At 39.2% G+C, this 27,178-nt stretch overlaps 1 protein-coding gene across 1 annotated transcript in view; it reads right to left on the bottom strand.

Annotated features, from left to right (window-relative positions):
- opcml (opioid binding protein/cell adhesion molecule-like) overlaps window positions 1-27,178 on the bottom strand; it is a 171,761-nt gene that overhangs the window by 38,488 nt on the left and 106,095 nt on the right. The window contains exon 3 of the mRNA XM_076101696.1: window positions 7,299-7,424. Coding sequence (XP_075957811.1) covers window positions 7,299-7,424 — 126 coding nt within the window. The remainder of the gene's footprint in view (window positions 1-7,298; window positions 7,425-27,178) is intronic.

A 27,178-nucleotide genomic window follows, 5' to 3' on the forward strand; every position in this document is an offset into this window, starting at 1 on the left:
TTTGAGTGGTCCGAAGACTAGAAAATAACTATGCAAGGACAGTGCATTTACCATTTACTAACATAATGCTCCAGTACTGAGTGACTCTGTCCTCACCTTGTCTCATTCCAGCACTAAAGCACTAAGGGTAATAGATGAATCTTTATCTGTTGTTCTTTCCATTTGTCTTTCACCACTCAGAAACCAATAAAACAGGCTGTAGAGTTTCTGAACAACTCCACAGAGGTTGTCGTCAGCTATCATGAGAGTGTTTGCCTCACATGGAACATGAGGGTTTTCCTCCAACACTCAGCCTGGCATACTTTTATTTTTGCATTTCATCTTTGTTCTTTGATTCTCTGATATGATTGTCCAGAGAGGGTTGGCCTAAATCAAGCTCCCCCAGCCTCTTGTGGATAACGGTGGGCAACTCTATTGATCGAGGGACTAACACAGCCCAGACACTGCTCCTGAGAATCGAGGTTTTGTCCTTGGTGACATTTCAAATGATAGCTGGCATTTATAGCTGCTGACATCTTGGTTGATGTGCAAAAGCACAGCAAAATGCTTGGCTCTGTTTTGTGAGGAATTGCCTCAGATACTATGTTGTTCCATACGTTTTGTCCAAATCACATTAGTGGCAGTTGTTTTGCTCTATTCCCTTGAAAACAATGTCCTTTTCTCTGCACAGCGTGTGGTAAAGCCCAGTAATTCAATTTCTTTTAATATGCTTACAGCTTATTCTGTTCCCTAGCGCCTCGATAACGGGGTCTAGTTCCACCAAAGCACTGCTAATAAAATCATGTCCTCCTCACTTTTCACAATCTGTCTGTTTGTTTGTCATCAGGATTACGGAAAAACTACTGGCCCTATTTTCATGAAACGTGGTGTAAGGGTGAAGCATATGTCAAAGTAGCGGCCATTAAACATTAGGAGCGGATCAGAATCACGGGGCAGATACACAGATTATTTTTCACTTTCAATAACATAGCTACATAAGGTATTGTCTTTGTTTTCTTACTAAAGTCTTTTTGAACATTGTCCTCTTCCTGTCCGGACTCAGTAGTCCAGCCTCATCTGAGTTTACTTCAGCTACCACTGTGCTCACAACACTGAGTTTCAATTGAAGATTTGACCAATATGTTGCTGCATTAAAAAGGTTTACACTTGGTTTGTAATTCTGGTTCATCTTGAATATTGTTTTTCCAAATTGCTGGTGTATGTTTGATTACTAACAATTCAGTACATTTATATTTGCGTATGCTTTTGTTACATTTAAGCATAGCACACAAAAAGTAAGGATATTTGTGTTTGGTAGATTATTTCTTTGTTGTAACAATACTTCTTGGCAATGAATGTTATACCGTTGGAAAGCCTGTTTATTTCCCTTTAAACGGTGCCACATTTGTAAGGAACATGCATTTGTGGGATGAGCAGCAGAGCTGAGTATGTGGGTTGCTCCCATGAAAAATTTGCCAAATCTTCTCTGCCAATGCCAAGAGAGCGGTTTATCAGAGACTACCTCCAGAATGTGGGAGTAGAGAGGATGGAATGGCCTGCCAGCAGCAACAGAGGGGCTGAGCCGCGGGTTGCCGACTCCTGCCATAGACCATAGACCCAGACGTCTGTAACTCGCCGGACGATCCGGGTCATTTTATACTCAGAAAACATACTGTTTGGGCTTCATGCGCCTGTTATTTCCACTGAGTTTCCTCTGGCCTCTTTTGAAGAGAGCTGTCTCTCTGTGTTTCAGGTCTGCCACAGGTCTTTGTTATTCCTGTTTTCTCAGTTAGGGAGCTCAGTATTGTTTTTCTGCTACTTTTGGTAGGCCAGTTGAATTCCATATTTTCTAGTTAAGGTGGGAGTATTGTTTATTATTCTGACGTTGCAGACCCTGACGTCCTTGCTTACTTAGTTGGTATATTTCTGTTAATCATTCTTCTTTCAATAAATGCTATTCATTGTAACCCCTTAAGTCTTACAGCCTCTTTGTCTTTTCATTTTGTTTAAATTTTGCAACGGTTTTGCATAAACTAGTTATGTTACTTCCTTTGTCCCCCTGGACACATTATCTAGGCTGTAACAGTGCCACTGAGCAACTTTTATAGGAATCAACTGGGCCTGCCTCCAACGCTCCCAAAACAACAATAGTTCCTTCCTGCAGGCTGCCGCCCTGATGAACAGTTAACATCAGTGAAACTACACGATGTATTTACACTATTTTATCATTTTAATATTCAAAGTTTCTTGTAACATGCACGTATAAGTGTTAAATATATACAGTATATAATTTAACATAGAATGTGAACCCACACCTGGAAAAATAAAGCTAATTCTGACTGTGATGTCAAGTGTATTTTGTGGGCTTTTACAAGTGTCATAAATTGTCAAAGTCAAAGTAAAGAGCAAATTAAGGTCTGTCCTGTATGTTTGGCATGTATAATGTATTGTTCTACTTCACACAGGCCTTACCCTTTAACAGGGCTGTACAGGCTCGACCACTCACTGTAATTTGTATTAACATTCTCAAGCAATTAGGTTGACACTTTTCAATTCGCTGGCCCTTCACCCTGTCCACCATGTTCTTGTGGAGGTGGTTGCTGTTGCAGGACCTGGCATAGAGGACGATGGGTGGAGAGTTGAGGGTATGACTGAATTTGAATATCACAGCCAGCCTTGGCAGATATTAAGGATGAATTATGTCATTACCTAGAGGGAGAGTGGTGGATGGGGCTGTTTACCCACTTCAATACATAAAGTAATTGAAGTATGTGTTAAGTTTACAAAAAATCCTAAACTCATATGTATAATTAAAAAAAAGGAAAAATACAGCCATCTCTGTAGAAAGAGAAAAAAAACATACTTGTTTTAAACTTGAAATTTTTTTTTATAAATGACCCAAACATTGTCCACATTAACGATAAAAGAAACTTTTGTTGATATGTTCAGTACGAGCATTTGGAGCACAGGACATAAACTAAATGCAAAAGAGCCAGGAAGGTTTATCCTTGAATGGTTACTTTTTCACTGCATGTCAGTTGTCATGGTGCTGCTAGGACTGTCCTTTGCTTTAGATTGATGAGCATCAGGCTCCGAGCCGCAGCGACCTCCAGTTCCTGCCGTTGCCGTCTCCGAGCCGCAGCGATGTTGGGATATTGAAGCTGTCTTTGAACAGACTAGAAATCACTACTCTAACCAATTTTGATGAATATTAGAACTCACAATCAAACGGTCTTCTATTCCCCATCTAAAATGACAGAATACATGTGAGCCTTTTTTTCCAGTGTGGGCGGCACTTTTTGAAAAGTCATGCAATGTTATTTTTCTAAGAATATTTTCTTCAACATTCTTTAGTGAGAAACACCTGCAGACATGTGTTTTTCTTCCCCCAGTGATAACTGCTTCACCAGTGTCAGCAGGCGAGTATTGGGGAATGGTCTTTTCATTGGAAGGCGACATTGCAGCGAATAGCGTGTCATTCATTTAGACTGTAAAACACTGTGAATGACACTCATCAGGAGACTAATGACAAGTTGCTGACAACATCTGTCTGTGCTGCTGTGGTTCTGTCAATCACACACAACACTGACAATTTTTCAAACGATTAGCCTTCAGATCTCACAATTTACTTGGCAGGACTCCAAACTGAAGAAACAATTTAATACATGAAAAAATAGAAATGAAGCCGGAAGTCTGAGGAGGAAAAAACATACTTGTTTCAATTTGAAAACATGAACCCTCATCCTACCAACACAGGTCCCTGCAGACCCCAAAGGTATAGGCCTATATTTGTGTCATATCTCACATATTTATTTTATCATTCCATTTTCATGACTTCAATTTGTTCTTAATTACTTCATATCATTGTTGTAATTAGTGCTTTTTAAAGGATAATTTTAAATACCAATGTATTGGGGTCCCAATCTAAAGTATGTATGGAGTTCAAATAGATAAATAAGAACAGACAGATCAAATGTTTACCATTGGTCCTAATCTAAAGTATGAAACTCGATCAAACAATGTGAGTCATTCTGAATGAAACACACACAGATGGATCTTCTTCAATCCCTCTATGTTAAATGAGTTGGTAGGATGTGGTTTCACAAATTGAACATTTTGTGATGTTGCAGATAATGTTCATTAGCACAGCATCACGTGGCTCTGTGAGGCTATACTTACACAATGTGCTGCTAACAGGTTTATTTCTACCATGTTAACCATCTTAGTTTAGCTTGTTAGCAAAGTACAGCTGAGGCTAATGGGAATCTCAATAGTTTTGCAGGATGTTGGTCATAGTGTAGACACATTGAAATGTTGACCTGATGATGGTGTGATTGAAATGTTAGGGGATCATGTTATTACAACATCATTCTGGCTGCATTATGCTGTCATTTCTATGGTTATTACACTATTTTGCTATACAAACAATGTCTAAGATACATGATTGAAAGAAGAGCATGCATCCCCATAACATGGAGATCATGGTCGTCACAGAACAGTGTTGTTTCTGTTGTGACAATACATATACAACTTTACACTGGAACTGAGAGCAAACACCAATACCCCTCAGTCACAGCACCTCTAAAGGACAGCACACATTACAACCAGCTGTCAAAGTCGGTAGAGAAGGAAAGGCACCAAGTGACATCTGAGAGAGTGTACATTCACAACCTATCCACTTTAATGAGTCTTAATGGGTCGAAGGGATCCATATCGCATTGTCCCCAGAATAAACTGTTTTCCCCCAACCATATATCTTATAATCCTTCTAGTGGCCAGCAGCCAGAGATTCAGTGGACACTGCTGAATAATTTATATAGTACCCACTGAGTTGAAATGGGGACTGAGTCTCTCAGTGCACAAAATGAAGGTGAGACTTAAACTGACATTAAGTAAACAACCACAGAGCTCTTACTTGTGTCACCATCTGTATTGGAGGATTTATTGGCATCTATACTGTAGAGGCTTCAGAGACTCCCTTCATTAAACAGTGCAGACACAAGATTGATATTAAATGGTGACGGGGAATCTGACAATAACTCACTTTAGGTTGTGTTAACAAACCTCAGGCTCAAACTACGCTCTGCAATTGTTTCAGGATTTCCATATTTCTTACATGTTTGCCATTTTTCTCCCGTCACTTGTCATTCTCGTGGTAAAAGGTGAGGCATGTGTCTGCATCATCAGCTGCTGCAGTGCATTTGCTTGTGTTCCCGACACCATGGCGGTGTGAACATTTTAAGTGATATGCTATGGAAAAACGACTATCCCATTGGGAAGGCAGTTCCATTGCAGATTTGAGACTTCCTAGAAATGTGGTTTAACTCAGGGAGAAGACTGCTCTCTTTAGTGCTGTACTACTAACAGACACAAACACTATCCTCTGAGGGAACAGTCCATTATCGCTGGTGACAAATATCAAAAGCAAACGGTGAGGAGCAAGTCAGGAAAATGCCGCTCTGCAGGAAGAAAAACATTTAGGATTCTGAATGCCAGCAAGAATTTCTTCGGCTGACCAAACATCTCCCCACAAAGTCATGCTATTCATTAGTGCAACTCAGACAAATGTCAGGGAAGATAACCCATTATCTTCCCTGCTGACAATAACACATACACACAAACATAAACGCATCATACCGGGCTCCCAGGATGCCTGTGTATTACTTTATGATTTGTGATTCTATTGCTTCATGTGCCACCATTCGTGCTGCTGTGCATCAGCTCAGGGTTGGTAGTGAGGAGTGACATCTTTTATTTCTGCTACTGGGGCAATTTCAAACCGCATGACAACCTATTGACACATTTCCTATGATTGTCATCTTGTAAAACCAAAATAAAACACTCTTCTTCACTTCTTCTTCCTTACTTGTTGACTTTGTGAACAACATCTGAGCTTGCAGGGGTCCAGCATTAAAAGGGCATTAGGTTATGCAGCTTGTACCAGCCTTTGTTGGCAGCACATTGCTTGCTTGCAGCAGCTTGTATTGGAGAGAAATATTACAATATTTTAGGGGGTAGAATTTGCTTTTAAGTGCTAAACTGGTGCCAAATTGTATGTATATCAAAAGCATAAATTGAACTCAGACCTCAGAGGGGTGTTACGAAGTATAAAGTCAGTGTAAATTGCACCATCTGGCTAGTGAGTCATTAAAGTAGTCCCTTTCCTTTTGAATGTGATTACAATCCCCACTTCAAACAAAGGGGTTGTTGGGGGGCGATCATGATATTCAGAGTAAATATTGGGGAACCAATAAACGCTGTGGATGGCTGAGGTGGTGGAGAGCCACTGGGCTGTGAGAAGCAGATTCTGTCGGCTCTAGATTACGGGGTGTAGGAGAGGAACAGCTGGGCTGTAAGCATTCATGTCATGTTGGAGGCTGAACATCTGATCCTATAGAGAAGCGGCGCATGACTCACACTGCTGAATGCTCGGTGGGAAGCGCAGAGCCGACACAATTAGAACACAGAACACACATGCGTGCACACACACGCAGAGCAGCTTGGCTCTCCTTCAGGCTGCGAGGTGCCAGCACCACAGAACAGACCCAAGCAGCTGTGGCCTCCAGCCAAATCATGGTTGATTGGAGCCGAGGCCTTGTCAGGCCACAGGTTGAGCAGTTTCAACCCCTGCAAACCACCAAGTTGAGAATAAAACAAGGCTTAAGACAACAGATTAAAGTCGGGAATTATTCATCATAAATCCTCTCGTGGCTATGTTAACACAAAAGCTACAGATTCATATCCCGCTGTAGGTAAATTGGCTGCTCTGCACGTAGGCGAATATTCATGTGAAGCAAGTGTTTGATGTGTGTAATGTGTGGGAACGTCGACATCAGGCCATGTGCGTAGGAGGGAGGGCTCAATCACCTTTACACCCAGGTAATGCTCTTGCAGCTTTGCCCAACACATTTGTTTTGTGAAATGTCTGAATTACCTCTGACAGTTTGAAAAGAAATGATTTCTGAAAAATCTGCATTACAAGGTAACCAAATTGAGGCAAGGATTGTATTGATATATGACACAATAAGAAAAAATAACATATTAGTATCAGTAAAAATTCATCCTCACGTTGGTTGTGTCCCATTTAAGCTGCACTTGAATTTCTAGCTCCAAATAGTAACCAAAGATTGTTTTTGTTATGCCCAGTAATCCTGTTTCCTGTAACTGCACACAGATATCTCGAGTTTACGACTCGATGTTTTGCTCATCTTCATTTTCTACCCGTATAAACCAACACCTTCTCCATTCAATGCATTTACATAAAACACAGCGTCAGGAGCAAGACAAATCCAATAGAAATATATGACCTTGTGGCTTACCTCTTGGTGAATGATGCTTCCATATGATGTTGGCCTCCGGTCGACCCACCGCCAGGCACATGAGATTGACGTTGCTGCCCTCATTCACTGTGACGTCCTTCGATATTTCAGTGATCCTGGCGGGTACTGAGGGGAGAAAGGAAATCATGATTGATGCCTTTAGCCTAATTAATGACACGTGAGCAAAGGGCTCGCTGCTCCACGTGATCAGAACAGCGATGAGGTTAAAAATAACCCACGGGTTGGGGACTCAATTAGCATGAAATTAGCTGACAAATCTGACAATTCTCTGGCTCGCTGTGGTGTTTTACGTGATTGATTTTCTTCATCGTGTATTTCTGCCACACTGCTCATTAGACAGGCATCAGACTGATTTGGAGTAAGACATAATTCCATCTCTCTGACTGGACCAACTTGATGTGTTTGTCTGGGTTCTTGATTAAGTGTACCCTGTGAGATTGTAGCATCAAATCAAGGGTCAGAAGTGATCCTTCTTCACTGTAATTCAACTTAAACTCTAAGATCATTAGTGCAACAGATAAGACAGGCTGAGGAAAATTCTTCTTCAGTGTAGTTTAGGAGAGTTTGGTTTCAGTAAAAAGCAAAATGATTTTGATCCTTGGGGCTGAGGCATAGTAGTGGTGTTACAGGAGAACCAACCAGCGCGTATAGGACATTAAGGCAACTAGACTACCATCACTTCTGTCTTTTTCTTTACCATACAGAGTGGTGTAGGGATGACATTTTTGTAGTCCAACAGGAAGTTAGCATCGCACTGGTCCCCTCCACAAATAGCCAATTGGAGTTCTCCATTGGATCTTCGATTATTGCAAAAAATAAGCTCTGTGGCAAACACATGTTCATGATACTTAACATACTTGAAAATGTTCACAAATAAACACCACTTTTATGATTATTGAAACGTAAAAACAATGTAAACAAACTACACCACAGTCACATGACTTCACGTCTCCAGCACTGAGCCAAAGGAGGACTGGTGTTGTTCCAGTGAGGACACTTGTTATCAACGTCATTTTTAAAGACACGTAAAAGCTTCTAAATTAAAGTATTTACTGACGTATTTTATATCGTACAACAAAACGATAAAATCTCTTCATCTTGTGTTGACCGCAGACCTTATTTCCAGGTTTTAGGATTCATTGGTGCAGCACTCTATTCTGTTGGATAAGGTAAGATACTGGTCTCCACTTCTTTATGCACAAAATCAATGAGCACCGCTCTATCAGGAGCTGAACAGAAAATAAAAGCTTAATGTTATATTTGTAATGTGGTTTGGGGTATAAATATTTTTTTTCATGGTATGACATTGATAAGGTCAGCTTAGTGCACAGACACCAACATGTTAGCTTAGGCTGTAAGTTTAGTGTAATTACCGGCGATGATGAATAATAACTAAATCAATGGGACTTCATTTTTATTTTTTTATTTCACTCAATTGTGATGAAGACAACGTATTACTTCATTAAAATAATTTAAAAGTAAACGATGAAAGAAGATAATATTGTGGATTTCTTTTTCTTAATATAAATATAAAGCCATGAATAACATGGCCATAATGTGTGGTTAGCGCCAGGGGATCTGAGCTGCAGTGACATGCTGTGTATCCCATTGACCTTTGAATTTACCTATTCTATTAGCATGCAATGCTCAGTTGGTTCACCAAATGCCACCCAAGAACGTGCTGAAAACGTGGATCCTAGTTTATAACATATTCAACCAGTATCACATAATTCACTAACACATGTACAATTCAGTTAAACACGAGAAGGCCTATTCCACACATGAGCATTGGTTTAGCATTGGCTACAGCCATAGCAGAATCATAACTGTATATGATTTATAGCTGAAAAGAAATGAGCTGTGCAGTCCCTCCTTTAGGTAATTACTTGTAACTGATGCTCCATTTCTATTCAGACATTTACACATTAAGGATGCCCTCATTCACAAAACTGGATCGCACAACCAGGACTGATGACAAGATGAATTGTGTTATGAAAAGGACAATTACAAGCAACACTCATTCCATAATATGACAAAGATCAGTGCTGAGTCCCCCATTAATATTAGTGTAATGCCTTTAATGCTGGCTGACTATATTTCGCCTTCATCCCCACAAATGAATCTGCCCAAGAGACACAATTAATATCTATATACTCATAAGTACACACACGTACACATGTATACAATGTAAGTAGACCCAGCTGTGAACTGGTTTTGGGTTTAAACAAAGCCTTTTTATTGGAGCCTGTTGGAAATTGGTTTGTGTGGAAATTTGGTTAAAGTTAAAGTAGAGAATACGTAAAGAAAAAATTGAAAATATAATAAACTATTGTGTTAACATCCATGTCTAAAGTTGGAATGCCAGGCTAAGTGAGGCTGCTCTTAATTTATTTGTATTTGAACAGTAAAATGTAGTTTGTTTATAAACAAACTTTTATTGAATAAAATATTTTCTAGAATCTTCAGATAGCGAATAATAATATTGACATTTAATAAAAAATTGTAGAAAATAATAAAGTATTACACTGAGCTCCGCTGTCTGGTAATTAGTCTTCATATGATCCAATGAGCCTCTGACTATACAATTTAAACATAAGTCTATAGCTATGGCTGTATAGCACCTGAATATTAAAGATTACAATGCGATTCATTTTATCAGCAGCATCAGGACCATTCAAACTAGCTCCTCCACATTTCCTTTTTATACATTTTCAAAGATGAATATAGTTCCGCTACATCCTCTCATCGAAGTTGTAAACACTGACACGCGCTTCGACACGAGTAAGAGGCGTGGCTTTGCCTAATTGGCTGGACCCTACGTAATATTATATTTTATATATTTTAGGAAAGCAACGATAAATGGAATTTCTTTTGTTATTTTAAGTTATGGTGAATATTTTAGCTCAAAATGAAATTTGGTTATCTTTGCTTATATTTAGGATGAGCCTCCTTTGTCCCACCTAGCAGCTGTCCCCAGGAAGCCAGCAAGTGCTACAATTTTGCAGATTAGGCTTTGTTTTCTCACAATCTCTCAGCACCTCTTTCTACATGAAAACTCGAAAGGAAGTTTCCAGAACAAAGACAACATATATAGACTTTGCAAAAGAGCAGTGCACTGCTACTTTAAAGGCAAAACGGTGAAAGTTGACAAAAGTTCAACAGTTTGGCAAAGTGCACGTGTGGGGAAAAAATACACTGAATCCTAAGAAATCGGTTAATTAGCCAAGCACACAAGTGTCTGTCTGTATATGTATCCTGAACATGTTCCTATGGTTTAGGATACATCATCTGTCCTTTTTACCATAATCACATGTGTTTGGACCAGTATGAAGGCTGATATAATACAGACATTCAGAGTAAAAGACAACCTTGGCAAGCTCTCTTGATCAGTAGGCTTAAGAAAAATAGAAAAAAAAAATGTTTGTAGAAATATAAATAGCATGCTGAGAGAGACCCATCCAAAAAGGAAATATGTTTCTCGTCCAAGTCTATTTTAACTGTCATTTTCTTTCTTTGTGTCATCCATCATCAACAAAGTCAAATCACTATGTTGAAAATGGCTTTTCAACTTTTTTCTGATAACTGCAACACCGATGCAAAGAGATGTCTTAACCTGCAATTTATCTTAATATCGTTCTTTGAACAAATTGTGGCCTGGTCCTTATTAGTTGTTGTTTCTTGAACAAGAACATAATTTGTTCTCTGAACAACATTCTGTTGAACCCAGTTTCTGTGTGCAAATTAAAATAAATATCGAACCACAAAAGGGTTTCTAAAGCTCTTACAATGTATCTAATGCAACCAGCTGGAACATGAGAGCGGCTGATGTCTGCGGCTATATGTTGAATTGAAGTCGCTAGTATAAAGTTTGTGGCTAACAGCTGTTGTGTAGGCCTGAGCGGGGATTCCAACTGCAATGTTGTATCACATATAAGTATTATGTCCATATGCTGTTGCGTATAAGACATCGTCCTCCAGCTATGTTGGTTTGCACCAATAGGATTGTGGATATTGGAGCTGTCTGGGCCTTCACTTGGATGTAAGTTTTTACAAAGAGAGGAATTGCAGGTTGCAGGATCTCTGGTGACAGCAGAGAGAGGTGGTGAGATAAATACAGACGTCCCTTTAGGGAGGCCGCATTCAGGTGAAAATCAGCTCAATCTTTTAGGGCCATAACAGCCAAAAGGTCCACGAATGTCAATTCCAAACTACTTTGAACACTGTACAAAGTCAAACCATTCCCTAATATGTTTCATGAACGGAGGCTGTAGCTGTGGAGCGATCCAATAGATTTCCTGCCAAACCTGGTGGCAAAATGTAATGAAGAGGCTTCCACAATCATCTTCTGTTTGCAGCAATTAGTCTAACGCCACAGAACTAATGTGGTAATGATTCATCGAGGGCAAAATGCAACACGTGGCACCTTAAAGAGGCTCTGAATGGGGAAGAGAAGAAGCGCAGTGGTTCGAGGGCGCAGCAGGCAGCGCTTTCTCACACACACTGACCTCCGGCAGAGACGAATGAAGAAGCATCTGTGTGCAGAGTGGGTGACGGGTTCCTCTGGCTTGATATTGCCAGTGGCCAGGTGATTAAAAACACAGCTCCCCTGCCACCGGGGCTGCTGGTGGATGTGACCGGGGGCCCGGGGACACGTCACTCTTCATGTTGGCACAGCCAAGGTGTTGCAGCCAGTAATTAATTAGAAAATGGAATCAATAGGCTTTTCTAAAAGGAAAAGGATGCTTTCTCTAGGTGTTTATTTAACATCAGATTAACTGATGTGGTTGTATTTCTTTAAAATCTATATATTCTTTTTCTATTTTCTAATGTCAGCTGTCATTGTGCGGGTAAGCTTCATTCACAGCGAGTGGAACAGTTGCATTATTACTGCACAGTGTTGTCTGTTAGATTATGAATTATACATGTATGGCAATTCTCCATACAGACAATGCAATGGTAACATGTGTGGGGGGGCTTTTAACGGCAACTGTACCTCATGGGGATGAGAAAGAAATTCAAGGAATTTGGGTTTGAGTCAGGACAATTCAAAACAAGTTTTCAAAATAGGCTGAGCCACTGGATTCCAGTTTTTCCCCAAACACGCAGCCACCACTGGTGAAAGAGCTATCTGTTATTTATTTACACAGCGGTGGGCCGTCAGGGCCAGCAAGGCCTTCTCTGCTGGCCTAGACAGAATCATAAAGTTATAGCTATTTTATAATTTTTCATAAATACACTACATGTATTATAATTTATAAAAATATTTTTCCCATTATCTTATTTTCTCAATGCACAGCTACTGTCTTCCTCAGTTGCTCTGCTTCCAGTGCAGCTTGTTTTAAGTAGAGCTTTTATCCAATCAGATTTCACCTCTGTGTCTCTAGGTAAGAACAGAGACCCGAGGCCTGCAGACTCACAAGTGAATCCCTTTGCAGTTTAAGTTAATGGGGACGATATTGTTGTTTGTCATAGTCTTCAACCAATCAGATCTTTAGTTTGACATGTTGGGCGTATTCTTTGACATGTCAGAGCCTGCTAGCTGGCCTAAAAATTATTAAATTATAAAATAGCTATAGCTTTGTGATTCTGTTTAAGCCAGCAGAGAAGGCCTTGCAGGCCCTGACGGCCCACCACTGCTGTCACCTGTCCTGTGTTCTGAGAATGAGGCACTGAAGGACGTCACTCATTTTTATGATTAAGATATTCAAATTATTATTATTTTTTTCATTAAATGTAGCCAGTGCATACGAGCTTACAATATTCAGTTGGCCGACTGCTCCTCTTTTTTCTTCCCATTGTTCCCATTGTCACCCCGGTGGTGTACTCACAAAACAACATTCTCAAACACACCCCTTTTCTGTTCACTCCAAGTAAACAGATACACGAAGATGTGTTTTCAGAGTGATTTTACAACAACATAAACAGTATTCAGCAGAACAGTATGCACTCCGGAGCAAAGCATCATCGCGGTCAAAAAATATCAACCCAAAACAATGTTCAGATATGAATATGCATGTGAAACTGAAGGAAGAAAAGCAGCTTTGCTCAGGATTGTAGGATGAGCCTGAACCTTTGACACCTTCCCTCATCAAAGCCTCTGCTCCTGTGCCAACATTCACCAGATCTATAATAGATTCTAACTCTTCTTTCATAACTAATTACTATGCGACTCAAACATCAAAGGAATCACTGTCAGCGAGTGCTCCAATGTGCCATCTCATCTCGGAATAACAGACATCCGTGACAGATATCTCGGTAACGTTCAGTGTTCTTGTCTGTGGTTATAGTTAATTCAGAGGCACAGCCACCTCCAAGAGAAGGAAACAAGAAAATAATCCAAATCCCCCCCTCCCCCCCTTTGTCGAGGTGAAAGTAAACTAGGTTAGTTGTCCCACTGGCTGGTAGAAGGCACAAACGGTGACACCTGCCTTCAAACTTCCAAGCATTCTCAGTTCAAAGGCTGCTTTTCATATGGGACCTGTCGCATCTTCTGTTCCCAGATCGGGTCCACAGTAATGACAGCAGCAAACCAAAATGGAGGAGCGAGATGCACTGCGTAAATATATTACCTTGCGATCATCATGAGTAAAGCATCACATGCTGGCTGACATAGCTGGGTCTTTAATTCCTTGTATTTACAACTCCAGACTTTAAGCCATATGTTCATTTTATTGATGAGCTGACTAATGGTTACCAGCAGTGCTGGCCTCTCGTACCCTTTTTTCAGTATTTCATGGCATTTTTAAAGCTGAAAGTATATATTGTGTAGATCTATATTTTCTCTTAGACAACCAGCTGATTTTAACCATAAAAAGGCCATTGATTTCACATTTCAGTTACATAGTATAGAGTTCTGCAGGAATGAGTCCTAAAACCCAGATATGACTCAGCATTTTTACAGTTCCGGTTCCTTTGTCTTGAAGTCACTTGAATGTGTTGTTGGTTAGATCTCTGAAATAAGGTCTGTGGTTTACACAAGCTGAAGAGAAGCTTTTACATGTCTTAAAAAAGGCAACACATGTCTAATTGAGACGACTAAATGTCATGACTACAGCACTAGTCCTCCTCTAGCTTAGTGGTGGTAACGTTAGCTTTTTACTTTTGCCGATTGAATTTAAGCATCAAAAATCATAAAGTGGTTAATTTGTGAAGATTACCTTACTGAAGAACATCTGTTAGTATCATAAACGTTTGTTTGCCACAGAGCATATTTTTTCCAATAATCAAAAATCCTATGAAACTATCTCATAGGCTTCTAGTGGAGGGAACCAGTGAAATGCTATCTTCCTGTTGGCCTACATAAATACATATCCCTGCAGCTCTCTTTATATAAGATATGTATATGAGCTGACAACATCTCAGTAGTAGTCCTTCAGCCAAAACACCCTTCAAAAGAGAGGAAAGTGAATATGAAAATCTGCCATTTTGTGAAGGTCAATAATCAAGACCTCCAAAATCCCATTTACGAACAGTAGTGACGTAACTGACCATATGTCGATCTGTGATCCGTTAACCATCACAGTGTGAAATAAAGTTTGACTGACGATCGTTATCCATCAATATTCAGTAAAATATGCGATCAGGACATCGGCATTTATGCCTTTCTAGTCGCCAATCTCTGATAATGTTTCATAGTAAACAATCAATTTGACAGGAGAGCTAGTAACGGTGGCAGCACCGCTAACGGCTAACGAACGAAGGTGACGTTCATTTACATTATGACGCGTTCAGGCTCTGTCCAGTGAAAATGAGTATTGGGCGAAGGTGAATTATAATGTTATCATGATGTGTTCACATGTAATCTCCTAAAATGTAGTGTGGGTGAGAAACTTCAAACAGGAGAGATTTTCACAACAAAATAAATAGATATTAGAGATGAATTATGAGCAGTTTAATTTACTAACACTAGCTCTAAGCAGCTTGTAATACATATTAAAACTACGAATGACGAAATTTGTTTTAATCCATAAATACAATCTTTTATATCCTTATCATTTGAATTGTGTGTTTTTATGAAGAAAAAAACTCTATTGATCACTATAACAAATTAAAAGTACAATATTTAGAATTTCTGATGGGTTATACTGACTTCAGAGCAGTTGAAATTATTTTTGGGAGGGTAACAAAACAAATAGTCTGCAAACTTGTAGACGAGCTGCTATAATCAAACAACAAAGATCTTTATCAGTCAATATCATCAATGATTAGGAATTAGTATCAACTGCAAAAAAACGTGATCAGGGATCTCTACAAATTATATTTGCTCCATTTTATCTTCTGTGCTGATCTGATTTTTGATCTGATCTGAAACATGAGTTTTATGATCCGTTGCATCACTGACAGACTAGTGTTGCCTAGTCGTTTTCTATTTCTTCCAGTCCAATATGATGTTGCTAATCCTGTATTGCTCTACAGTTGTAGAGTTTCTAGGTAAAGAACCTAATTCACACAGCAAACCTCTTAAGTGATAAGAGACTTCTTTCAGCCCCGGTGGAATCCCACAGAGCTCATCACCTTTTCCAAAGTAGCCTGCGGTCATTGACAGCACACCTATGCTTGTGGGCTGAATGAAATGACAGCAGCCATTATTCATTTGGATAAAAGCCTGTCACATCACAACGTTGTATATGTCAATCATTTCTGCTACACATTTATTCGAATTGATCAAATCGCTGCTCAATACTGACTGCCTCTTTGGACCAGACCAACACTGTGTGGTGCCTTCTCCTCACAAGCTCACTTAATTTATGGTAACATATTCACTTGAAGCTAATCTGTACCTTTTGGACAGCAGTTTACTTTAGGTTGTAGGTTTTGTGTGTATCTAGACTCTATTCTCCAGCACACAGTGGCACAGAGATAAAACTGCTTTAGAAGAGAGGAAGAGGAGATTAAGTTAGTGCTGCCTGACCACTTCTACTGATTAAGTATTACTTATAAAAGCAGCGGTGGGCCGTCAGGGCCAGCAAGGCCTTCTCTGCTGGCCTAAACAGAATCACAAAGTTATAGCTATTTTATCATTTTTCTTAAATACACTACATGTATTATAATTTATAAAAAAAATTTTTTTTACCTAGCTTTGTTTTTTTAACACTCAATGGCTGAAGGAGGAGAAATGGATTTGTGAGTTGGGATTTAACCGTTGGATTAAACTCTTTGTCAACAAAGAAAGGAGGATGGAGTTTGTCTTTAAGTGATCAGCATTCGGTAAGTCAACTGCGTTTGTTTTTTTACATCTAATATCTGAATGGCCCTCGAGTGTGTAGCAGAATGCGTGTTGCTGCAGTGTTGCTGGATTCATTTGTTGCTTTGTTGTCATATAAATATATGTGACTGGTTCTTGTGAGTTTGTTGTTGTCATTGTGTTAATTACATTGATTTTGACTATATGCATTGTCCGTTAATTACGAAGCATACTGTCATGTGCGGAGTTATTGTCCGGACAATTGAATCAGTTTGGGCTGTTTTCTTTTACAAAGCAAGAATGATGGTCTGGAGAAATGGGGATTGTGTGGCGATTGCTTTAGCCTGTCTGAATCAGTAGGAAACAGCTCAACTCTGAGGGCAGAGTTCGTAGCTTGTTTGCTGCTGTTGTTTTCCCGTTAAGCTAGTTTAGTGTAGCCTCCCAGAAGTGCGGTGCCTCAGCTGTTTTTTGTTCCGGTTCAGAGGTCACACAGCCCGGTGTCTCCTACGTGAGCGCAGAAAACATTATATTTCCTACGATTTGAGCTTCTGCATTTTCCAAATGCACTAGTATTATTCAAACGTATTGTTCGGTTCGTAAGCCTCGTACCCAACGGTTTAATATGAATACGTGTATTGTTACACCCCTAGAAACAAATAATAACCGTAGCTGTGGCGTCATCATGAGGTTATTAGGAGGTAGTTCAGCTGCAGGACAGCACTGAAGGCCCAGGTATAAAATGCACGACCCGCCACTGCTTATAAGTCCTTATACATGTTTTCTAGTCACAAAGTTACTAACAGTAAGACACCACACCCCGTGTAGCACTGACATTTTCCACCAACTGCATTAGATTGTGTTCACCACTGTTTTACTAAAACAGAGTCCACAGCCTACAATGCTGGATCAGGCATCGGTAAGTACGTGAGTTTATGCACTGATATGATATTAAGTTATCATTTATCAGCTCATTTACGCTACACAAGAACAACAACAAGTGTCACTCACTACCAGATCCATACATCCTGCCCGATCGCTGCTGTACATGTGCAAACTAGTTCTACACACCTTTCCCTGATCATGCTACATTGTGAACAACAAATAATCGGCAGAAGGAGAGCTAGTTAACAGTAGCTGTTATTTGTTACTTTGTTCAGTCTACTTAGTTCTAAGAGTAGTATCAGAACATTTTAAGCAGCACTCTTACTAGCTGGTGCATGCTTGTCAGGGATAACCAACTATTTTATTATGTTATTATCACTGTACTAGAGCTCCAAGTCAAGATGAGGATTCTTGGATTAGCCTAATGTTATCTGGATAAGACATTATTCTATTAAATTATTTCTCTTATTTTTGCCTTGCACTTTTCAATTTGTATTGAATCTTTGAATCTGAAAAGCACTTTTTGCTTAAGCTTGAAAGGTGCCATATAAATACAATGATTATTATTACTACACTTATTGGCTAATTACTTTCTTGAATTCAACAAAAGAAAAGCGGTTAAGCAATGACCTACAAGATCATGAATGCATCAGCAATATGTTGGTTTAAAGGGACAGTTCATCCTAAATTCAAAAATACATTAATCAATGTAGATTGTGTTGGTGTGAGTTGCCTAGTATTGGAGATATTGCCATAGTGCCCAAAGAGACAAAAAATACATTTGAGAAACTCAACAGCAATGTCTCTTTCCAAAAATCATGACTCGGTTGTTCAAGAGGATCCACAGACCTTTTTCCGAGCAGTTTCATGTAGTTTCTACATGAAACTATTCACAAGACAACTATAGGCAACTCACCAAAATACTCTAGTTTGATGAATAGCTGTACAGTGAAGAGGACAAATATGGGTTTTTGATTTGGGGCTGAACTGTCATGTTTGCTTGTTTATCACAAAAGACTCCATCAGGAGATATACAGTATATGTGGTGAGATGTCATAGTCAGATTAGATGCATGTCAGGTGATCAAACATGTCAACGTGTTGGGGTGTAACACAAGTATTGGTGTTGTCATGTTGTTTGACAAACTGAAAGCTTTGATGCCACATAAATCTGACTAACAAGGACAAAAGGTGCAATACAACTGGGACAACGGGGGAAGATGCGTTTGACGGGAAATGCACTTCAGTGTGTTCCTGGATGCATTGAAAGAAATGTGGATATTCCCATATGGTGTGTTTGTCAATCTGTGATCTAAAGTTATATTTTAAAATGCCATCCAGAAACCAATCATAGCGTGTAACCAGTGACAGGTAAAAGTAATATCAGGTTGGTTTTACAAGAACAGTGAATCATTTGAATCTCACGCAGCATGACTTATATTGGCCCAGTCAGCCTACAAATTAAATGAGGAGCAATGTAATATGAATGTGCGCTTTAGAAATGGAAAGAGGCAGAGTATCCACTACCGAGATAGAATGTTACTCTTCCCTTCCATCTCACAGTCTCCTCCACTCTGCATCCTTGTTAGCTGCCTTTTCATGCCTGCAGTCATTTTTTCACACAACAGATTTTAAAGTTTGGGCCAAATTAAAATGCAAGGCATCCTGCAGTGCACCAAGAGGCTATCTTGCAGAGCATTTTGAATATATTCTGCAGTTTCTTCAAGTAGGTGGAGGGATGGTGCAGCAACAACAATTCAATCAAAAACGTTTTGTTTTCAATCTTTATTCTGTTTTAACCACACCCTTGACATTTGCAGTCTGTATGGATGGATCCATATGTGCTGATGGTTGTATATTTTTGAGAAACAAACTTGTGCACCTTCAATATACATTATCTGCAGCCTGCAGAAGGGCTGTATCTGAAATGCCTTGGGCCACCACCGCATGTGCAGCAGATACAATAATTACACTGCATGGCTATACAATATAATGGCAAAGTAAAGTAAGGCCAATTTAGTGAGTATACCATGAAAACACTGGACCTCATGCAAGAACATTTTGGTATTATCTTAACTTTCTCCTACTTTATTTCTCCTTAGTTTTAATTTCAGGGTCAAAATGGATAATGCCAACATAATTATGTAGTCTAATTTATATAGGACCACTCATAACTTGTGTTCGTACACAAGAGAAAATTCAAAATACAAGAAAATTGGTGAATGCGTTAGTACGAGCCACTGAACAAATGTTTGTACCAGTGTTTCTTTGATGAGGTCCATAATTATGGTCATGTTTTCCAAGCTGATGATGATGCTTAAACCAGACTGCTGAAGAAATTGTGCTTTTGCACTAACTTCAACCAATTGCCTTTCTTGCCTTCCCAACAGCAAACAAAACGTCAGTGAAACACATGGAGATATCCACCTGCCTCCCAACTTTAAAGAATTGAGGTTTCTCGGAACAGAATAAAAGGTCTACAGGCTATTGCCCTTGTTAGATGTTTGATATCATCACAGTGTAAGGTGAAGCCCTTGTTTTGTTCACTTCCTGTTCATCTGAGCCTCCGAGCAAAAAGGGCACCAGAAAGACCTGCTCATAATCCCCCATGAGGAGGATGTCACTGACAGGTCATAGACGAAGGAAGATCGGGATCATACAAACATCCAACCCAACAAGACTTTAAAAGAACCTCAGTGTATTCCCAAGATGTATATAACGTATCAGGTGTAAGGGATGAGTTTGGATTCACTGATGAGTTGTTTGCTCTTCACAAAGGTCATGCAAATGATCCTTCATGTAATCCAAGCCCCCAATATTAAAAATGCATTTGTTTCAGGCTGTAATAGGAGCTTTACTCTTGGCATGCTAAGTACAACTGAGGGCCCAAAAATGGGATAAATCAATGGGATGGGAATAGGACATATCGTATAATAATACTTTAACATTCTGAGCTAGCAAGACAGGCTGTACAACCACATATTTACAGTCAGTGTAATTTATATAATGGATCAACATCCTAAGTAGCCAGAAATAAGAATTTGTAAATGCCAGGGTCTTAATGCTAAGCCCTGGATGGATAGAAGGTGTCAGATTCTGGTCTGAGCAAGCATTCTTCTCGATGGCCACAGGCAGACCTGAGGCAATAATGTGTGATGTGTCAAAACAGTCTAAACAGGCTCCCAGCCTCAATTTATGACTCCAATCAATTTCAAAATCACATCCTGTTAATGAAAACGAAGGATATCTGGGATGTGGTACCACTTGTGCATGTACAGATATACAACTATGACTCTTTCAAAGTGTGTAGATTTTTAGTGACTTGCTGTGAATAATCTAATATTTCTGGTTTTACAGTAACTTTCATTCAGACACTGTTGTCAAAAGTGGTTTTGATACATTTGAATGCTGACAGGAAGTCAAAAAACAATTTCAATCTGGTAGATGTTTGCGAGATTCACCCAAAAGTGTTTCCCTACGACTGCAGACACCTTGCCACAGTATCTGGTCAAGGCTCCAGTTTGAGTAGGGTAATATGTAAAAACAAAGCTGCAATTTCATGATAATCTGGAATATATTATAGTATTACAATATTATTATATTATCCATGTGTCCTCATGCACAGAGGGATATGCATGACCAACCGTGTTATGAAGGACAGCACACATGAATCAACGTTTCTGTAAATGTGCCAGTGTTAGTCAGCTGGCTAATTTTGGTAAGACGTTCTATCAGAATCAGAACCGTTTATTTGTCACGGTATGTTGCACATACAAGGAATTTGACAATGTGGGTGGTGCATAACATGACTCCCATGATGCATTTTAAAGATACTTACAATGCGTTACAATCTGCTTCTAGCAATGAATAATTATAGTTATAAGCACTCATTATTAATCATAATGCTTTATAACAATAATCATAACACATTATACAGCATTTTATAATGCCGTGTATATATAAATCTGTGAAAATTCATAATTGCTGATCAGGATCATAACTACCACAGTTGTAACAGATTAATATATTTTTATAATGTATTATAATCATTGTTAATAATGTATAATGTGATTATAAGTTCCTCCAATTGGTCATTGTTTGCTTTAAGTTAAAAAAAGATCTAAATTAATTTTCACGTTATAGAAGGTAAACAAAGACCACAACAGTGATTATAATGCATTATAAAAATATTATAATGTATTACAACTATGGGAATAATAATACGCTATGATCCCTGCAAAAAAAGATACCAGCAATTCAGTATTATGATACTTTATACTTTATAACATATTGTTCTTACAACTTTCATTTAACAGTGCAATAAGCCGATTATAACACAGTATGTATGTTTATAATGCATTATAGACATGTGTTACCCTGTAGTCCTTTGGTAAGATGTTAATGAGATCAGATACAGTATGTATGTATTACATTTGGTTTTAAATATACTTACTCGGGTAAAAACCTTTTCTGTATTTTCCCTTGAATCTGGCTCACATCTTTGCTGGGAAAGACAAGTTCCACCCTGTGTGGTATGATCGGATGATCTGGACCATGGTACTGCGTTTACTCGGAATCCACAGACACCTTTGTACTTGCCTTTGAGGATCTTAGTCCAACAGCACTTTCTGTCTGATGTGGACTGTTGATATTTAATTGAGGAAACAGTACGCATAACACTGATGTTATGTTTGGAGAGTTGGCTGTTCACACCTACAGTATGCTAATCCTGCAAAAAGATTAAAAGGGGCAGCAGTTGCTCTATCCGTGGGGACTTGGCTTGGTAGGGTCGTTGGTTCAAGTCCCCTTATGGAACAAGTACAAAATGAGGAATGGTAGCTGGAGAGGTGCCAGTTTATAATAGGGGTGGGAATCACCAGAGGTCCCGCGATACGATATTATCACGATACTGCGATATTCTGAGTATTGCGATAACATATATTGCGATTTATTACTTTTTCAACTTCAAATTATGTCCCCAAAGGAAAACTGTGTCAACATGTTTTATCTAATAAGATAAAGTTTTCAGTCTGTTCATCTCACTTCAATCATTTTTATTGCAGCATGGATTGTCAAGCACACAGACTGACCAACAATGTCATAAATGTTGCATGAACCTGACACACTGAACTGTTTGTATTCCTACATAGTCCAACTTAACTGAATGCAAACGTGTCGATAACTTATATAAGTAGGATATAAGAGTTATATAACTCAGTATAACTTGCGATGCGTGGACGTCAAGGGCAGAGAGCCAGTTATGCGCCGCACTCTCCCCATGAGCCTGGCTACTGTTGGCAGATTTAACCCCGTTGTGAGGCCAGATTGAGCGGGTGAGCGAAACACTTCACATGCAGGAATCCCGCTAACTGAACAGCAACGCCCACGTTAGAAGCGTTGTTACAACCACCAGGTTTTTGTCGGCAATCCCACATTCATGTGCTGCATTTTGCAGGAGGTCTGTAATGTTTGCCCCGGTGTGACTTACGTGTAGCTACTGCTCTAGTTTGGAGAACGAGAGACAGCAGTCGCCAGTCCTCTCTGAGATATTGTGCTGTTATAGTCACATAGGAATCCACTGTGCTTGACGTCCACGCATCGCAAGTTAATGCAACTCTTTCTGCTGTACTCAAAGACTCCTCAACTTTAAACTTCACTTCTCTGTAGAGCTTGGGCACGGCTGTGTCGGTGAGAAAATGCCGCGACGGAGTCATATCCATGTGTCATATCAATGTGTCATATTCATGTCCTTCTTCCCTTCCTTGTTAAAAAAATCCAAAATAAGTCCAGACGTCTGATTTAAACGCGGACGGTGCATTTCTGATTTCTTTCTCCGATGTCTCCATCTTTGTTTTGACCAACTTCCTACCAATCACGCTGACCCGGCACCTCTGCTGACCTCACCAGAAATCAACTCAGCACCATCTAGTGGACTGAAAAAGCAATTGATTTGATTTTTCTAGTAAAACATTTTTTAAAGTATATATAATAAAAGATCGATACTTGGCGTCCGTGTATCGATACAATATCGCCACGCAAAATATCGCAATACTATGCTGTATCGATTTTTTCCCCCACCTGCACTTGAGCAAGGATTCAAACCCCCAACTGCTTAGGGCGCCTGTCCATGGGCAGCACACTCGCTCTGACATCTATCCATCAATGCATGAAGGTCCTGTCTGTGAATGTGTGTGTATGTCGAGATTGTGTGTAATCGGCAAAAATAACACCAGAGTGAAAACATATGAAATTTTCCCTCGGCGATCAATTAAGTACATCTTGTTCTTCAAACAGTGATCACAATTGCATTTGATGTGACTTTAATGTAAGGTACACTAGTAGTTTATAAGCAACTCAATTGGGGCCAATTATTCCCACAGGTATACCTCTCAGTAATATGTTCTTTTAGTAGAAACGGCAAAGTTCTTATTTCCACATCGAACACATGAGGTTTACTGAATTACCCACACACGGCTAAATGAACATGCTTTAGAAGTGTTGTTGTTTCTTGATGAAAACTGCCAAAATCACAAAATTTCAGCCGAGCTGAAACAGCGGCTCCTGGCAGGACACACAGCCTTGAGACTCTCCTTTGATCGGCACAAACATGACAGTGAGGCGGCTTTGCCAGTTTTATGATTGCTGGATATCCCTGTTTTTTAACTGAACATTCCCAGTCTCTTGACATCGTAAAGTTCCACTCTGGTTACCCGTTAAATAAGGTTTTGGACTTGCAATTCTTCTGTCTCAAATGGGGCTGCAACAATTATTTTTATTATCAGAGAATAATCTTCTTAATTAATACATCTATTAGTCTATACAGTGTCAGAAATCAGTAGAAAATGCCAATCACAATTTCCCAAAGCTGACATTAGTCAAGGTGACATTTTCAAATTGCTAGTTTTGTCCAACCAACAGGCCAAAACGTAATGATATATTTAGTTTAATATCATAGAAGTCTTAGAGAACAAGCAAATATTGGAACCAGAGGGTGTTGAAATAAACTCAATTGATTATCATAAAACTGCCTTTAGTCGCTGTTTCAATCATAAAACTCAACTGCCATACATTTGGGACAGGCTTTAAATTTGTTTAGCTCAGTAAAGATGGGAAATACCATCAAAGTGTTTAAGTATGAAAATGACTTGTATAAAAATGATCTAATAAATCATTCATTTGATCTAGCTCTGAGACAGTTAACGAAGCTCGTTTTATTACACCCCTCTCTTTATCCTCTTATAACCCACTTGTCCGTCAGCGACGATCCTATTTACATACTTTTATTTTGTAGCCAACGAGGTAACGGACCCATATTGTGCAGACAGAAAGCAATGGACATGACAATATTGTTTGGATTCCTTTGATCGGTGGACCCTTTCAGACAAAAGGAATATGAATAATCGAGGAATGGTCACATATTCAGACTTCATGACCACTTCATAGGTAGGGAGTCACCAGTTTTTTTGCATATCACTAGAGCTGCATGAAATAGTTTGAAGCTTTAATGCTTTATTCATAATGTTGACATTGAAATTATTATTATTATTATTAATAACTTACTAAAACATACAGTGCAATAGTCCACCTTCTCTCCCACACACTGCAAGTGAAGCAGCACTTAGTTTTCTTCAGTCCAAAAGTCAAAATTTATGAAAAAAGATTGATATATTCACTTCCAAAATACACAACATGTTTTAACAAAATATTGCTTCAACCCTTATTGCAGGCTTATTGCTTACATCAATTTCACTGTGATCAAAAAACTGTTTGCTATGCAGCTTGCGGTACACAAAGTGAGGCACCTGTACTAACGAGACGGTCGAGCAGCAGTCTAACAGCACCTTAATTTACATCTATATAATCACAATAACAAAAAAATCACATTTTCCATTTCTTTTTAGGGTGACGACATTATAGAATTTGAGGACAGACATTCAAAGCTTCATTCAAAAACCTAAATAGAAGCTTTGAATGTAAAAAGATGACAATTGGTACATTCGTATTTACTCTGCCGGTAATTCTGAATTTAGTTTAAGAATTTGGTGCTCATGGTTTCTGTAAAACAAACTGAACAAGTCAATTGGGGAGAATCTAACCAGTCTAATTGGCTCTCAGCTGTTAATTGAGTTTTACTATAACTGATTCTCAAAATAGTTGGAGATTGACTTTCAACTAATTGATTAATTAAATGATTTCAGCACTAGTCTGATATATTGCAGCTGCAGCTCCCACTGCTATGTAACAAGAGTAATTAGTGAAGTTATGGGGTCCATGTTGCTGATGAACTCTCATTAGCCAGTTTAATGTCGGAAAAGGCCCATGTGTCCAAACAGGAAGCATTTTAGACATTTGTCACACACACTTCTGTCTCCCTGTATTTGAATCACTATGGCTGTCTACAGAGACGAAATAACAGCTTGTGTTTAGGCACATAACATGCAAACCAAAGTGTCTTTTTAGGGTTTCGTTTTACATGTAGAATACAATGATGTGACTACTGGGACTTGAGCACTACTGAAACGCTTTACAGCAACTGTACACCACAATCTTGAAATTTCCATCCACCGACAGCACAGATGATGAAGTTGACAGTTGGGGTTAGTGACTTGGGCAACCACTACTTAGAAGTCAGTACAACATGTACAATAATCACTGTGCACTGCATGGCACAGTGGCCAAGGGATGTAAGGACATGTTGAAGCTCTGCAAACATTGTTCCTTCTATTGGCTCTAATTTTCCAAGAACCAAAGACTGCTGAAGAAATTCAAGAGTATAACAACCTTCAGCCAAATACCTTTCTTACCTCCTAATGACGAGATGTAAACATCAGTGTCCCAAATTTACATTCATCTCCTTTCCAACTTATACTATATAGTTTCACATTTTAGGAAATGTAATCATTTTCTTTGTTGCAGAGATGAGATGATTGATGCCACTGTTATTAGACATCTAATGGTCTGCAATGATCTTCTCTTGAAATAATATTCCTGCCTATCAAATGACAGAAATGTGATAACCTGCTGAAGTCATCTGTTTGGGTACATGCTTTGGAAGATATTCATTATCATAGCATTAAGGAAGCCTCCCAAAATAGAGTTTGTACAGGAAATTGCAGTTTCACACCGACAACAGAAAGATTTGCCAGCTTGCACGATGTGCCAAATTGGACCAGATAACTTCTCAGAGGTAGATCAACAACAAAACCTGATCAGTGCATGTCCTTATACTTAGGGTTCAGTTAAATAAGGGAGCGTCACTGCTTGCCACATTCTCTTCAAAAGATAGATGTGGGTTGAGCCCCTGCAATGGACTGGCTTCCTGTCCAGAGGGGTGTATGGCTAAGCCGCTTCTCGCCTAAAAAACAGTAGATAATCTCCTTAGCGATGGGTCGCATCAGCTCAAACAGAGCTTACTTTTACGACTACATAGACTGACTACCCAAAAGATGAGTGTATCATTGTGCAGCTCTGATGCTCTTTCATCTAATAAAACCATCTCAGTAAAATCAGGTGGAGTGATTAGAGAGCTTACATATCCAAAAAGTAGGCCTCAGGGTAATACAAACCACAGGATGGGATGTAAAAATGTCTCAGAGCAAGTCATTAATGATACAAACAGTGCTGTTGCATATAAAAGATCAAATAGTGTATCTGACTGAAAGCCAAGGAGGCTGGTTCAACATCTCTGCATGCGCTCATCATGTGAACAAAATGGAAAAATGAAAACGGTGCAAATGGCCAATGAGCCCGGTAGGTGAGAAATTGAAAGTGAAATCCGAACAAGTCCTAGGAAA

This window comes from Anarhichas minor, unplaced genomic scaffold, assembly GCF_050575085.1.
Source record: "Anarhichas minor isolate MPS153535 unplaced genomic scaffold, ASM5057508v1 ptg000027l, whole genome shotgun sequence".
In the NCBI taxonomy this organism is placed as follows: domain Eukaryota; kingdom Metazoa; phylum Chordata; class Actinopteri; order Perciformes; family Anarhichadidae; genus Anarhichas; species Anarhichas minor.